Raw genomic sequence first — 15644 nt, 5'->3', positions numbered from 1 at the left:
CAGCACTGTTCTGTGTACCGTAAGACACGGTTCCTACCCATGCCTAGCTGGACAGGTGAGACAAGAAAACAGATAGAGAATCATAAGGAAATACAAGACCGATCTTACGCATGGAAATAATCAGGTACAAGATCACTGTGGCTGACTAGTCGTTAATGATTGGTGTTTAGCCTAAGTCGTTATTAGCCTCACAGCATTTGATAGAGAAGTCTAAAATCAGACATTGAAGACATGACATGGCTAGACCACCCTGACTAGGAGAAAGCAAATTACCATAGGAAAAGCCCAGACAAGGGAGGGGACAGAGGAAGGGGATGTGAGCACTAGAGTCGAGACCCATCAGGTACAGCAAGAACGTGCATCAAGGGTAAATGACTGATAATGTTGCCCAGGTTATATGGAGCCAGATGATAGAGGGCTTTGATATTAAATATGTTACAGAATTTGAAAGAGAATAGGGAGGCAATAAAATTTTTTAGTGAGTGACTATATTTCAGTATTTAGTTCCCTGCTAGTTTTCATAAGTTCTCCTGAAATTAATTCAGCCAGAAAGATATGTATTATACCTTATAAATAAAATTATATGCACCTTGGATAGTGGGGAAAATGCATCAAATGAGATTAATATTTTCTGCAGGGACAAAAATATTTAAACCAAATAATCCAGACTACTGCTTTAAATCTTGATTTAAATAAATTTGATTTCCATTAAATTTAAAAGGAAGATTGTAGAATTAAGACTTTTTAGCCCAGGAAGATTAAGACTGAGTGAGGCTGTGAACACATAAATGGAATCAATCTTATCTTTATATTTTCTAAGGTACTTTCTAAATATACTAGATCATTTGCCCTTCACAATCACTTATATATGAGAAGCAGAGGAGATATTTTTATCTCAGCTTTTCATCTGAAAAATTGAGATGCCAAAAATTAAGTGGTTCCCAAGTTGTAAAGCAACCAGAACCAAAAATTTGAATTCTTATCCTCCACAACAGAAGAAAATAGACTTTTTTCAGACAATTCAGAATATTAGAAGGTGGCACATGTTAAAAGCTGAAAGAAACAGTAAACAATATAATTTATAAAGTCCCATTTTTCTTAGATATGGCAGTATAGTAGGAAAAATCAAGTGATCATCAAAAAACCTGAATACTAGTTACATATCTACCACTAAAAATATACAATAGGTAGCTGTGGATAAATTGTCTTATCTCATTGGTTCAGTTTCTCAATCAGTAAAAAAAGGACAGAATGGAAGATCCTTGAAGTCCTTCTGCTTCCAGAATTCTAGGACCTTCGGTCTGTGCATCATTTGTTATTTCAAGAGCTGGCTGAATATATTTCAATAGCTGAAAATACCAGGTCTTGTTGCAACATGCTACACAAAGCAATGCAGTTTAAATAAATATATAGAAGAATGTCAGATTAACTGAATGAATAGAAGAATTTGGTCATGATACCATTTCCAAGGTTCAGAGACTTCTTAGGGGTCCATAATATCCTGGTGCATTGGATGGAGTAGATCACAGTTCTATTAGTTTCTCAAAGGAAACTAATGACTTGAAAACAGCTAATAACTCTTGTTTGAAGTGAAGTGAAAGTCACTTAGTCGTGTCTGACTCTTTGCGACCCCATGAACTACACAGTCCATGGAATTCTTCAGGCCAGAATACTGCAGTGGGCAGCCGTTCCCTTCTTCAGGGGATCTTCTCAACCCAGGGATTGAACCCAGGTCTTCAGCATTGCAGGAGGATTCTTTACCAGCTGAACCACAAGGGAAGCCTGATATCTCTTGTTTAGATAAATGAATAAGTCATAGTTGCTACAGAAATTTGGGTAATTAACTCTGGCCATCTGAGACTACCATCAGAGGAGTAACTGTTTTTTCCTTAGCTGAATTAGTGGTGCTTCTCTTCAAAATGGAAAACTCAAATGGATGGCCACTGCTCTAACCCAGCATGGTTGTTGCTGTTTCTTTGGCATGCTGTTGCTGTTCAGTCACTAAGTCATGTCCAACTCTTTAATGTCTCCTGGAGTTTGCTCAAACTCATGCCCATTGAGTCGGTGATGCCATCAACCATCTCATCCTCTGTCGAGCCCCCTTCTCCTTCTGCCTTCAATCTTTCCCAGCATCAGGGTCTTTCCCAATGAGTCAGCTCTTCGCATCAGGTGGCCAAAGTATTGGAGTTTCAGCTTTAGCATCAGTCCTTCCAATGAATATTCAGTTGATTTTCTTTAGGATTGACTGGTTTGATCTCCTTGCTGTCCAAGGGACTCTCTTTGGCATGGAAAGGGGATAAATCCTAAAAGCTCTTTTCTTTTAAAACGGAGAATTTCAAAATACTGTCTTTCTAAATAAGAAACACTTATCTCTGTGTTGCATTTCTCATGTGTTCACATTTGACGGTAGAAAATGATAATATGCCAAAATTTAACTCCCTGGAATATGAATCACAACATTTCACACACTGCTTCCTTCCCAATTAATGGCACTATTCCCTTTGGGCGGTCCAGTGAAAACAGCATATGTACATGTTACGGGCTGAGCTGCATTCCCCTAAAATTGATATGTTTCAGTCCTAACTCCCAGTACTTCAAGATGCAACTATATATGGAGAGCCTTAAAACTGGCAATTAAGTTAAAATGAAGCATATAGGGTGGGCTCTAATCCACTATGACTAGAGTTCTTAAAGAACATTAGGACACAGACAGACACAGAAGGAAAACCATGTGAGGACACAAGGAGAAGAAAGCCATCTAAAAGCCAAGGAAAGAGGCCTCAGAAGAAATGAGCCCTGTGAGTTTGGACTTTCAGCCTCCAGGACTGCGAGAAATAAATTTCTGTTGTTTAAGCTACCTAGGCTGTGCTGTGATACTTTGTTACGGCAGCCCAAGCTGACTAATACAGTGTGTTAGAGTCATAGATGATGCCGAAAAGAGGGCAATTTAACATATTCCCCAGTTCTTCCTTACAATATAGACCAAAATGCACACCTCTATCATACTCCATAGAGCTAAGGAAGTTCTTAACTATAGCTTTCTGGGACATAAAATTAAGTGAAACGTTTTGTAGATAAAACACCTAATTGATCAGTTATTTTAGTGAATTTACTACAGAAAATGTCTCTTATAGGTTTAAAAAAATTGAAGATCAACTTAACAGTGAATTAATGCTAACAGGCATGTTTTATCCAGGAAGCATAAAAATTGGAGTTAAAATGAAATGCATTAAAATGTATTAGACAAGGAGAGAGCAAAGCCCATGTTCATCATGGTAATGGAGATTCATGCTACCTGTTCTTCAGGGAGTTTCTTAAGAGCTCTCAACCACACAATGGCAATTTGATTATTAAAAAAGGCTTTGCTATGATATTCGTAAGTAATGAAAGATAAAAGATTTTTCTAACCCAAAGAATAAATGAAATGTTAATTAAATCATCCTGAAAGCTATTGTAACTATCATTTACTTCTTATATAGAATCAATCAGCTGCTTGCATTTATGAACTATCATCTATTTCCTTTCACTCTAAATCAAATAAAAAACTGACAAGCACAAATTTTCATATAGCTAATTAATGGAAAATAACTTTCAGAGTCTGAGAGAAAAACAAAAGTTCTAATTTTCTTATTTCATCTTTGCATACTTTAACCCCCTACCAGAAGAATGAATAATTCCTAATATTTCAGAAATGTCAGCCCACAGCAGGGCTTTCTAGAATTGATTATTTCACAAATGCATTGTCACATTCAAGAAAGTCAAATTAATGGCAAATGAGTCATGCTGGAAGTAGGGAGTGCTCTCTATGTAACATTAAGTATCTAATTAAATTACAGATATTAGAGTGGCCTAAAGCATATGTTATTTAAAACACAATATATACACATAACCACAATTGCAATAAATAAAGGCAATACCAAAAGAGAAATTAAATCCTTTTAACTGCCATCCAAATTGCTCTTAAGTAGTCATACAAAAAAATGCAGAGTGGATTATTATGAACCAATAAATTTTTAAACTCAAAACAATAAATATGAAATTTCATCTTTTGAAAAAATACTCTAAAAAACTGAGGAAGGAAATCAGACTTTTTTCATTAGGTTTCCTCTAGCACAGAGACTAAAAACACTACAAATCTGAAACTGAAGCAAGATCTTAAAATCATAGATGGACATTCTTTTTTGTTCCATTGTTGGTTAAGAACTCAATTTTTGGAAAGTCATTCCTTCTCAACAATTAACGTAAATATTTCCACTGGGAAAAGTACTTTGAAAGTACTTTCTTAAAAATTCACTTACAAAAATTCAGATATTTTACATTGTCAAAAAATTTCATCAAATGATTATATTTTAATGGAAAAAATGCAAACTTACGTATCATATACATTGAGTAGCCAGTTGAGACACATATCCACACAGAGAGGAACGTTGACCAGATTCTTATGCATTTGTTCAAGGCCATCATAAGTTGTTGTCAGACAGTTGATGACATCTGGAACACTAAGAAGCTGATCATTTTGGTTCAGTTTGTGCTGTTCGAAAACTTCGTTTGTTGTATTCAACTCTAAGAGATCCACTAATCAGGTGAGAAAAAGGAATATGTACAGTCACTACATTACAGAACAACATTGAAACAAAGTCCTTACAGTCTTAGTTTTTAGCTTGATTCTTCAATTTAAGAATCTATCCTTTTTAGCTAATTCCAGTTTTTAAAGAAATAAATAGCATTTCCATTTGTACATCTCTAAACTCTTCTTTTATCCACATCTCTTACATTCACACTTTTGAATCTATATTCTTGACACTTCTCAATATGACCTCATTTTTCACTCTATAGAATATTAGTTTTTCCTACTTTATTTTTCTGGTTTTCCTCTTTTCAGCCTCTTTGTACTTTTGAATGTAGGAAAGCATAAATCTCTAAGTCTATTCCTTATGGGGGATGTGTGTGTGTGTGTGTGTGTGTGTGTGTGAGTGTGTGTGTGAGAGTGTGTGTGTGTACTCAGTCGCTCAGTCAAGTCTGACTCTTTGTGACCCCATGGACTGTAGCCCACCAGGCCTCTCTACCCATGGTATTTTCTAGGCAAGAAAACTGGAACGGATTGCCATTTCCTAACCGTAACAGATACAGAGATCTTCCTGACCCAGAGACCTAACGTGAGTCTCTTGCATCTCCTGCATTGCCAGGCAGATTCTTCACCACAGTACCACATGGGAAGCTCTATTCCTTATGGTAGAACACCTAGAATATGACACTGCTCTTTTTCAAACTCCTGAGAACAGCCCACTCACCACTCTCCCATTCATTCTTTATATCACTGTGAACCTGATCATTCTTAAATAGTTTCTCCACATGCACATCATTAAATAAAAAGTTCACTGAAGATATTTAGTGCCTAAAATAGGTTCTGTAGAAAAATAATAGCTCTCCACTGCCTACTGAGTCAAGTCTTATCTATGTTCTAAGTCGCTTCAGTTGTGTCCAATTCTTTGTGATCCTATGGACAGTAGCCTGCCAGACACTTCTGTCCATGGGATTCTCCAGGCAAGAATACTGGAGTGGGTTGCTGTGCCTTCCTCCTGGAGATCTTCCCAACCCAGGGATCAAACCCATGTCTCTTATGTCTCCTGCATTGGCAAGTGGGTTCTTTATCACTAGCACCACCTGGGAAGCCCAAGCCTAATTTATAAGGCCCTCAAAATCTGGTGCCAAAGTGGTTTGCTTTCCATGACACTTTGGCAAATAAGTAACTTGTAACTAGGTAGGGATAAAAGAGGCTCACAGGCCAGGACCCCCAGCCATGACTCTCATGTATTTCCTTCCATGGCTTACTCTTCATGGATGGAAACTCTACATGGGCATGGCTGGTGCTAGAGCATGCAGAGTGGGCACAGAGCAGAAAGGAGAAGAGCCCTGCTCTCAAAAATCACCAGTCTGAGAAGGAGGATAAGCATTCTGATGACTTAACTGAAAATGCCCTAAGAGAAGACATGGATTTCTACAAGAGCTATTACTGCCAGGGGAGGAGAAGCAGCCTAGAGAAAGCTCCCTGGGAAGGTGGGATTTGAAATGGACCTTAAACAATAGATAAGACACAAGAGATCCATGTACAACAAGGAAAGAATTCCAGGAAGAGAAAATTGCTTGAGAAAAGAAAAGAATTCAAAGAAGTCTAGGCAGCTCCAAGAAATGATGACGGCAGTATGATGGTGTGTGGTCACACACGGGGCGGCATATGGTTACTGTGAGGCAGACACACAGATGGCAGGCCATGTTGGCCCAGGCGAGGCCTTCCAAGGCCAAGAGGAAGAGTTTGGACAAATAGAAGAACTTTAATCTTTTCTTTTAATTCACTTTGAGTCAATCAGTAGCTAACCGAAAACAGGAAAGCATGTTAGATTATCAAACCACCACATATCTATACATCTATTGAGTATGGAGATGACATCTAAATATAAACCTGTAGGTTTGGAAAATTACAGAACCCATGTGAACTTAAGGTTTGCTCAGGGAAACTACTGTGTTATAAAATTCTTCCCCAATCGCCATACTTAACTTTTTTTTTTTTCATACTTAACTTTTTAACATTAAAAAATAAGCTTCAGAAAAGTTTTTTTATATGTAAATAACATTTTCTTTTTGCATAATACAAAATTGTTCCCTCAAAAATATGACCTATTTTGACAGTTTAATAAAATAAACAAACAGCTTCCTTTGTATTTTTTTAACCATTGAATAACCAGTAATTTTTGACTTTTAAAGACATTTATGAAATGTGTCTACTTTAGCTGCTTAAATACCATAGAATGATTTATTTTTTTTTTCCTAAGCTATCTACGGTGGTAAAGAACAGCTTTAAAATTGTACAGATTAAAATGATTTCTAAATCAACAGAGAAGTCATTTCTTTCAACAGAGAGAGAGAATATAAAACACACACATCTAGATAAAAGATGAATCCATTTCCTTCAGATAGTAAAATTTCAGCTATTACAAAAGTAACCTGTGTAAGCATTCTAGATGGTGTCAGAAAAAAACATAAAGAACCATCTAGAATTTTCATCGTCGTTTTTACCCCATTTCTTGGCACGGTACATTATTTTCAATTATAACCTTGAAGAGGACAGGAGTAAAATTCAAATTTGTTCTTCAGAATGCTTGACAAAGAGAAGTGCGTAATAAATGACAGAGCCATAGAACTATAATTCCATACAGATATAGAGAAACGTATTCAAATGCTGCCAAAATGTTCTAAGTTTTCTGAATTCCAACACTGATTCTGCCAGCAACACAGCACCGCTATTACATTCCCACATGGCATGAAGTGACAAAAGACCGAATTCCAAAAAGACCATTTCCTGGATCAGGCTGTCCTTGAATTTCTTCTAGAAAAGTCTCCTTTGTGATACACTTTGTAGCTGTGACAGTGATTTGCCACATCCCACAGACTACCATGTCTTCAATTTTTAGTGATTTATTCTGACACTTTACCTTCGTGCCTAAGCCAGGAATACATCTCCCTGAAGTATGTCACATTTAGGTACCTTTAACGACAGACTACATTTTAATCACAGAAAATGATGCTTTTCTCTTTTCAAGGAGAGACAAATGACGGCTCAGTCATGCAGCAAATGAAATAAACAGAAGAATCATTTTCTACCAACTTTAAGGCTCTTCTTTAAACCCACAATGAAGCAGAGGGGGTTGAATGGAACTGGATCACCTTTCTTCGGTTCTGCAGAAACACACACTTTAGCATCCGACCTTGGGCTTCTATGACTCTCCAACTCTTGAAATGTTTATCCCTTCATAGCACCTTTCCTAGCTCCTCTTCCCCAGACATCTCAGGTGCTCAAGGTCTCATGTCTGCCCTTTCCCTCTATAAGCCTGATGCTCTCATTCACCTTCATTACTGTGGTTATTACTTCTCTCTGGAAGACTCTAGATTCTCTTCCTCATCTCCTGCTTGAATATCCGATCCACATTCCTGCTGCTTTGTTCCCAATCAGAGCTATACTATCTTCTTCCAGGAATCTCCACCTTAATGCACGCAAATAAAGGTCTTGCCTTTTCATGACATAGAAATCCAGAGATGGTTAGATAGGAACACTGACTTAATGGGCATGAATTTGAGCAAACTCTGGGAGATAGTGGAGGACAGAGGAGTCTGCCGTGCTACAGTCCATGGGGTTGCAAAGAGTTTGACATGACACGAATTAGTGACTGAACAACAAGGCTGTTACTACCGTCCATAGATCATTAGTCTGTAACTCTCGAGACACCCTAACACTTTCTTTTCACTCTCTGCAATCTATCAAGTACCAAGTCCACCAGTCCTTAGTTCTCCCTCCTGCTCACAGATCTGTGTTCTCATCTCCCCTCCAACAATCAGCTTTCATCGTCTTTCACCTGAGCGCTTACTTGTCCTCTGTTCCCTTGGTACTTTGATCTCAGACATCGCCTAACACGTACACCCACGAGTGGCTCTATCTCCTAACTTACGCAAAACAGAAAGCATTCTATAGTATCTTAATCTATAAAGAAAATATCCAAATATCAAATATAACACTGTGAGAGTCTGAAGAACAAACAAGTGTCACATTAGAAAAGAACTGAATCTATGAGATGCAAAATCAGGAGTGACCTAATTTGGAGTAGAGTAGCCAAGAAAGCCTGCTTAGAGATGCATGACAGTTAAACTAGGACCTAAAAAGAAAGGGAATGAGCTCTTCAGGCAGGAGGAGCAGAAAACAGAGCTTGCCCTTTCAGCATCCTCTCGAACTACAAGGGTCCACTGTGGGCCATGATGAATGAGGAGGATGGAGAGACTGGCCGTGGTAAAGGCCATTCCATGCGGAGGGCAGCAAGGCTGTTGGAAGCAGGGGGGTTGTGTCTGAATTGACATTCCTTGAGTGTGGGAACAAAGTCTCTACTGTTTTATCCCCTGCCCAATCTGGAAGCCCAATAAATGAAAGAACAATGTTAGCAACGACAGCATGCCCTCTTGGTGAGGACACTATGATGCGCGGAGATTTACACAGAGAGAGACAACTGTTGATTCAAAGCAGGTGTTGATGCAGACGGCGCAATCCTCCTCACATTATCTGTCACACAAAGGCACGCGAGGGGCGCTTGATGGGAGAGAAAGTCGTTACAGGCCATCATAAAGTTCTGGAAAAGCTGGAGGCAGGTGGGATTAGCTTGTAAATGTTTCCAAAAGAAGTAAATTTTTAACAGCATTGGAAGGGAATAAAGGGTTGCAGACAACTGCAGAGGAAGGGTCAAGGCATTTCGAGTAAACGGAAAAGATGGGAGAGGAAGGAGCAGATTAATCATAAACAGGTGAGCTGGACCAGGAGTGCCAAGGACTCACTAGGAGCTCAATGGGGGCTGAGAAAGTGGAGGCCAGGTGGCCCTGAGGACATCACCTCGAACATTCGCAATCAAACACAACCCAGCCCATTTCTAAGTGAGCACCACTAAAGGTCATTTAGTTTAGAGGTGGGAGGCATGTCTCTTCTGCTCCTCTCCAGTTTGAAGGGATGAGTTGAAGGAGAGAGTTTTTTCTTTAGGACTCAGAGAACCCACAGAAGAAAACAAGTAAATGTGTTTAATCTGTTTATCTGCCCACAAGTATTACTGAAAACTGGACCCATGTTCACAGTGATACAAAGCCATCTCCTGTCAATGGAGAGGCTTCCCTGATAGCTCAGTTGGTAAAGAATCCGTCTGCAATGCAGGAGACCCTGGTTCAATTCCTGGGTCGGGAAGATCCCCTGGAGAAGGGAAAGGCTGCCCACTCCAGTATTCTTGGGCTTCCCTTGTGGCTCAGCTGGTAAAGAATTCACTCGCAATGCGGGAGACCTGGGTTCACTCCCTGGGTTGGAAAGATCCCCTGGAGAAGGGAAAGGCTGCCCACTGCAGTATTGTGGCTGAGTCATCTGCCCTCATTCTACAGCTCATCCGGCCTGAGAAGTCCTTCCAGGTCTGTCAGCTGGACACCAGACCTGCAGCTGAGCCTTTTTCAAAACTGCTGGTACCCTGGCCCGACTGAGCTCCCTGAAATCCCTTCTGCTTGCTCCCAATTCACTTCCTCTTCCCTTCCGGCTGAACATACAGATCACCAGAGTGCACAGGCTTTTTATTTGGGAACTGGTCATTCTGCCATCCTTGCTGTGACCGCTACAATCTGCCAATCATCGTTGGCGCTCTGAGGATGATGGGCTTCCAGGCCATGTCAGCCTCTTGTCCACTCCCTCACTTGGAGGTTTTTTTCAGCCCTTCAGACAGCTCTTCCACATGTAGCTTCCACCACATTAGTCACTCAGCTGGGTCCAACTCTTTGCGACCAGACTTGCGACCAGACTTGCCAGACTCCTTTGTTCATGGGACTGCATGGGACTGCATTGTCATTCCCTTCTCCGGGAGATCTTCCCAACCCAGGGACTGAAACTACATCTCTTGCATATCCTGCATTGGCAGGTGGGTTCTTTACCAGCTGAGCCACCAGGGAAGCCCAAACATAGCTTAAGTGTTTCTTATTCTAAAGCTTTGCCTTGCTATATTTTCTTGGAATGGTTCTACACATCTCTTTCCTCAACTCTCCTCATATAACCAGCTTAAACTGTACTTTTAATTTTTACTGACCTAGCAGATTTTTAACCTTAATATATCATTTCTAAGGGTAACCTGCAAAGCTTCACTGAATGGCCTAGACATACAACAACTGTTAACAAAAGGTAGCAACAAGAATATTTGGAATTATTCAAGTTATGCTGTTATAAGCATTAAGGCACATGTCACTTTCCATATTAACTACCTGATGAGGCCCAAAAGTTCTCTAAGTAGACTCAATCATTAAAGCAAAAGAATAGAAGCTATAGATAGAATCCAGGTAGCATGAATCTATACTCTGTTGCAAAGCATTCATATTGATACTTAAATTTAGGTTATGGGAGAAGGAATAATCCTTTAGTAAAACTATCATGTGTGTGTGTTAGTCCCTCAGTAGTGGCCGCCTCTTCACGACCCCATGGATTGCAGCCCACCAGGCTTCTCTGTCCATGAGATTTTCCAGACAAGGATACTGGAATGGGTTGCCATTTCCTTCTCCAGGGAATCTTCCCAACCCGGGTCTCCTGCACTGCAGGCAGATTCTTTACCAACTGAGCTAAAAGGGGAACCCAAAACTATCATAGATTACCATTATGAACATACACTCTACAGGTTAAAGTTCATATTGATAATATTAATTGTCTCAAGACACTGTGTTACATGAACACAGAGCTCTAAATGCACACAGAATTAGGGTGCTGGAGAAGACTCTTGAGAGCCCCTTGGACAGAAGGAGATCAAACCAGTCAATCCTAAAGGAAATCAACCCTGAATATTCATGGGAAGGACTGAAGCTGAAGCTCCAATACTTTGGCCACCTGATGTGAAGAGCTGACTTACTGGAAAAGACACTGATGCTGGTAAAGACGGAAGGCAAAAGAAGGGGGTGTCAGAAGATGAGATTGTTAGATAACATCACTGACTCAATGAACATGAATCTGAGCAAACTCTGGGAGACGGTGAAGGACAGGGAAGCCTGGTGTGCTGCAGTCAGCGGGGTCACAAAGAGTCAGACAAGACTTAGCGACTGAACGACAACAATGGTCAATTCAAATTTGGATCAGGAATATAATTTTTCAGTATTTCTTTATTATATGATTGCTCTGAATTAAACTGTTCCGAACCCCATGCTCCAAATGAATCCTACAGATGAATACAAAGTACTAAAAAGGCAATGATCTACTACTTCAATTCCTTGATTTAATCCTTTTAAATTGGGTGGCAGCATAATTTTTGAAAAAGCTTTTTATGTGACTCCTGTATTTTGGTTAATTTTGTTCTCCAACTGAGAATGGCGTATGTTCATTTGTTTTACTACTGCATGTTTGCTGATGGGGCGAATAGAGCATTCACAGAAACACAGCCAACTCCTTGAGTGAGGTACACTGAAAATCAGATTAACTCGACAAACACATCACCCTCTTCATTTATCTTTGTCTTAAAAGAAAAAAAAAAAACAAGAAAGGCAATCCAAACAACAGAGTGATTAAATCTGGCAGAATAAACTCACAACATAGTGCTTTTTGGAGTCTTCGGATTTTGATGGCTGTACGGTAGGCAGAGAAGCGTACGTTATTCAGGTCAGCTGAAATGGAAAATGGAACACATTCAAAAAGCGTGCTTAGGATTATTTAACTTACACTGAATGGCAAGAATATATCTGTTCACTTCAATGATGGAAAATCATTATGTCTTTTCACATGAAAAGGTCTTTTCCTAAAATCCACAGCGTTTACAAGAAAATAATCAAATGTTCATTAGAACCATGGTGAGATACTTTCCAAAGCAATGCTCTATTGATCTCAAGAAAGCATTTTCAAACAGGAAAAGGAGGGAAATGAGGAAAGGGAAACATGGCTTGTTGACTTTCCATGACTTAATAAATACATCACACCACAGGCTGCCTTCTCTACTGCTAAGAGGGATTCTCTTCCAGGGCATTTCCCCACAAGGGCAATCGGTTTTCTGCCACCTAGGCGTCCATCTCACTACTCACAAAGCACATCTTATGTCTGTGCTCCTTCTGTCCTGCTCTATTTGCTTCTTCCACCCTTTAATCAATCTGGTTAAAATTATACAATAATCAATATTCCAATCTTTAGAAATGATAGATTAACTCCAGTTAATAATACCATATTGCCTATTCAAAAGTTGCTAAATGAATAAATCTTATAATTCTCATCACAAGAAAAAGAATTATGTAACTATGTTTGATGATGGATGTTAACTAGACTTATCATGGTGATCATTTCACAATATATACAAATATCAAATCATTATGCCGTACACCTGAAATTAATGTAATGTTATATATTATCTTAATTTAAAAAAACCTGAAAGATTTAGCATCAAGTTGAGAAAAAAAGACACTGGGATTTCTTTCTTTGTCTCCTAGAGTATCCATAAGAGAAATTAGAAGAGTTAGTCTCTAATTCTTGACATTGGCGTGCTCATTTTACAAACTAAAACAATCCAATGGTTTGTCTTTTGCTTGTTCAACCTTTGCAACTGTCCTCACTCATCCAAGAGAAAGCTCACACAGAAGCCTGATATATAGAGAGATAAAAGGAGTGCCCCCTCCTTGCTGAAATGGCAGTGTGAATGAGAGCCTTGGGGTGCCACTCCCCTTCTCCAGTGGCACTTTAGATCCCCTATAAGGAAACTCTTTCAAAGCCACTGGAACGACCTAAGAGAAGCAGTAATAATAATCAGCTCACAGCCATAGTCTACTAGAAATCTACAATGTTAGGATTCTCATCTCATGTGTTCTCATGCATTTTTATTAAAGTGAATTTAGCTTTTAATGACTAGTTAGAATGAAATTAGACAAACTAATTTAATAATATTTACTAAATAAACAGTGAGCAAAAAGTAAATATGAAGCAGTGGATTACAGGCTGCTGTACTCTATTGTTTTGTTTTTACACAAAGCTGAAGCTTAAGATGATACAATATGAGGGAGGTAAAACCAATTACACTTCTTTTAAAATCAACCTTCTTGAATTCATGCTATTGTGAACCATACGTTCTCTTAAGAAAAGTAAAATCTGTTTACTGCATTGCCCTTAGAAATTCAACTGCTTTTACATGCCCATGACATGGTCCTTTAAACATAATATGCCACGTACGGAAAACTGGTGACTAGAGTCCATTTAAGAATATACAATTCTCAAGTTGTTGAAGTCAATTAATTACTATTAACTAAAATAACACTCACCAAGGGATTGAAAGAGTTCGGTCATTTTAGGATGATCCCAACAGGTTGTCTGTGTTTGATGACTAGGAAAAAATAATAATACATTTAAATAAAAGACTGTATAAAATAGTAATTGCTATACAGAAAATATGCAAACAGAATTCTTATTCAAATTTTTAAGAATACATACAAAATTATCCCCTTGATGGGTCACTCAGGCTTATTAATGTTTTGGCCAAAAAGCTTGTTTGGGTTTTTCCAGTTATTATTTAGCCCAGTTATTATTGTTCTGGCCAAAAAGCTCATCTGGGTTTTTCTGTAACATCTTATGGTAACCTGAATGAACACTTTGGCCAACCCAATACTTAGTATATGAAACAACATTAGATTTTTGCTTGAGCAATTATATATATAGATTATATATATGTAATTATATATATATATACAGACAGTATAGATGTATAAATATGTTTTATCTGTTTCAAAAAGAATTGCAACTAAAGATTAAAACCTAGGTATAAAATGTGACTGTCACAGACCCTGGAGCCTCAGGCTTGATGTAGCCAGACAGATGTAGGCTCCAAAATAACTGTACCTGTGTCCGGCTGATGTAGATTCTCATTTAGAATAAATTCTCTGAGAGCAGAAGTGCTCTGAAGAGCCGCTTAACTTTAGGAGTCCTAATCAAATTCCCAGAGAGGGAAATGAGGAGAACTGTGAATAACACCTGCATCACACAATCCACTGAGTCTTCCTCCTCTTTAACCTCGTCTAACCCTGTGGGGATCCACTCAGACCTCACACCCTTAGAGTACAAAGATTAGTACAAAGATGATCTTAAGTTGAAGACATCTGAGAGTCAACAAATGGAGAAAGAAGCTTTGTCAGAGCTTCCTTTATCTGACTTAAAGTAGTATCTTCTAGGAAACAAGGCTCTCCAAGAAAGTCTCTCCAAGAGAGTTTCAGGGCTATGAAAAAAACAGAAAAAAACACTCACACCTGCACAAACAAATACTGTCACAGACGTTCTTATCTCATGTTTGTTCTCCTCAAGAAACACGTGTGTTTCCTAAAGAAACCTGCTGGGTCTTCTCACAGGAGCCTTTCTCTACCCAATTCTTTTTCCCTACTGCACTGGGTACATAAGCCCTAAATGCCAACCACTTTTTTGAGTTACTCATCACTGTATGCAGACTGCATTCATAAATAAACTCTTTTCTCCTGCAAATTTGCCCTTTGTCACCTCAATTCACAGGCCTCCAATAACTGAACCTGAGAGAGTGGAGAAAAAGTTGTTTCTCTTCCCTGATACGCTCTTCATGAACATCTATATTCTTCACTCCCCTTACATATGCATTTCTCTTTTGCTATTTTAATTTCATACTCTTCTTTCAGCCTCCTCCAGTTAGCCAGTATTTTTTATAAGTATTGAGCAGTTTTTTCTCATGATCCTTATCCTTTACTTTAAAAGCAAGTTTTTGTACTTCCTCTTTTTCAGTAACTTCCAAAACTAATTAGAAGTTTGGGGGAATAAGGTGAGGGTAATAGAGATCAATGCAGTGCTTAAATTAGGTTCCTTCTTTGTGTATATATGTGGTGAACAGCTCTTCAGTGGGTCAGTGGCCTTATTTAAAATAGTTTACTGTTCATTATCTAGGTCAGAATAGAGTAATAACATTTAATAGTACTCAAAAGACTTCGTAGATAACACTCAGTTCTTATAAAACTGTTTAGTAGGCTAAGTAAAATCGCACAGTACGCAAGAGACAGTGATATTAAAATACTCATACAATCAAATGTCAGGGAAATTATTTTTAAAGCTTAAGTAATATATC

The 15644-nt window shown here is 38.7% G+C and overlaps 1 protein-coding gene across 7 annotated transcripts in view; it reads right to left on the bottom strand.

Annotated features, from left to right (window-relative positions):
• Window positions 1–15644, bottom strand: part of UTRN (utrophin) — a 540243-nt gene that overhangs the window by 63160 nt on the left and 461439 nt on the right. For all 7 annotated transcript variants that reach the window (XM_043888655.1, XM_043888654.1, XM_043888656.1 and 4 more), the window contains 3 exons: window positions 13831–13892; window positions 12124–12198; window positions 4374–4575 (listed from right to left, as the gene is read on the bottom strand). In XM_043888655.1, the coding sequence (XP_043744590.1) occupies window positions 4374–4575; window positions 12124–12198; window positions 13831–13892 (339 nt within the window). The remainder of the gene's footprint in view (window positions 1–4373; window positions 4576–12123; window positions 12199–13830; window positions 13893–15644) is intronic.

The sequence above is a fragment of the Cervus elaphus genome, chromosome 26 (genome assembly GCF_910594005.1).
Source record: "Cervus elaphus chromosome 26, mCerEla1.1, whole genome shotgun sequence".
NCBI lineage: Eukaryota > Metazoa > Chordata > Mammalia > Artiodactyla > Cervidae > Cervus > Cervus elaphus.
The sequence above is the reverse complement of the archived record's forward strand: the minus strand, read 5'-3'. Positions and strand labels throughout refer to the sequence as shown.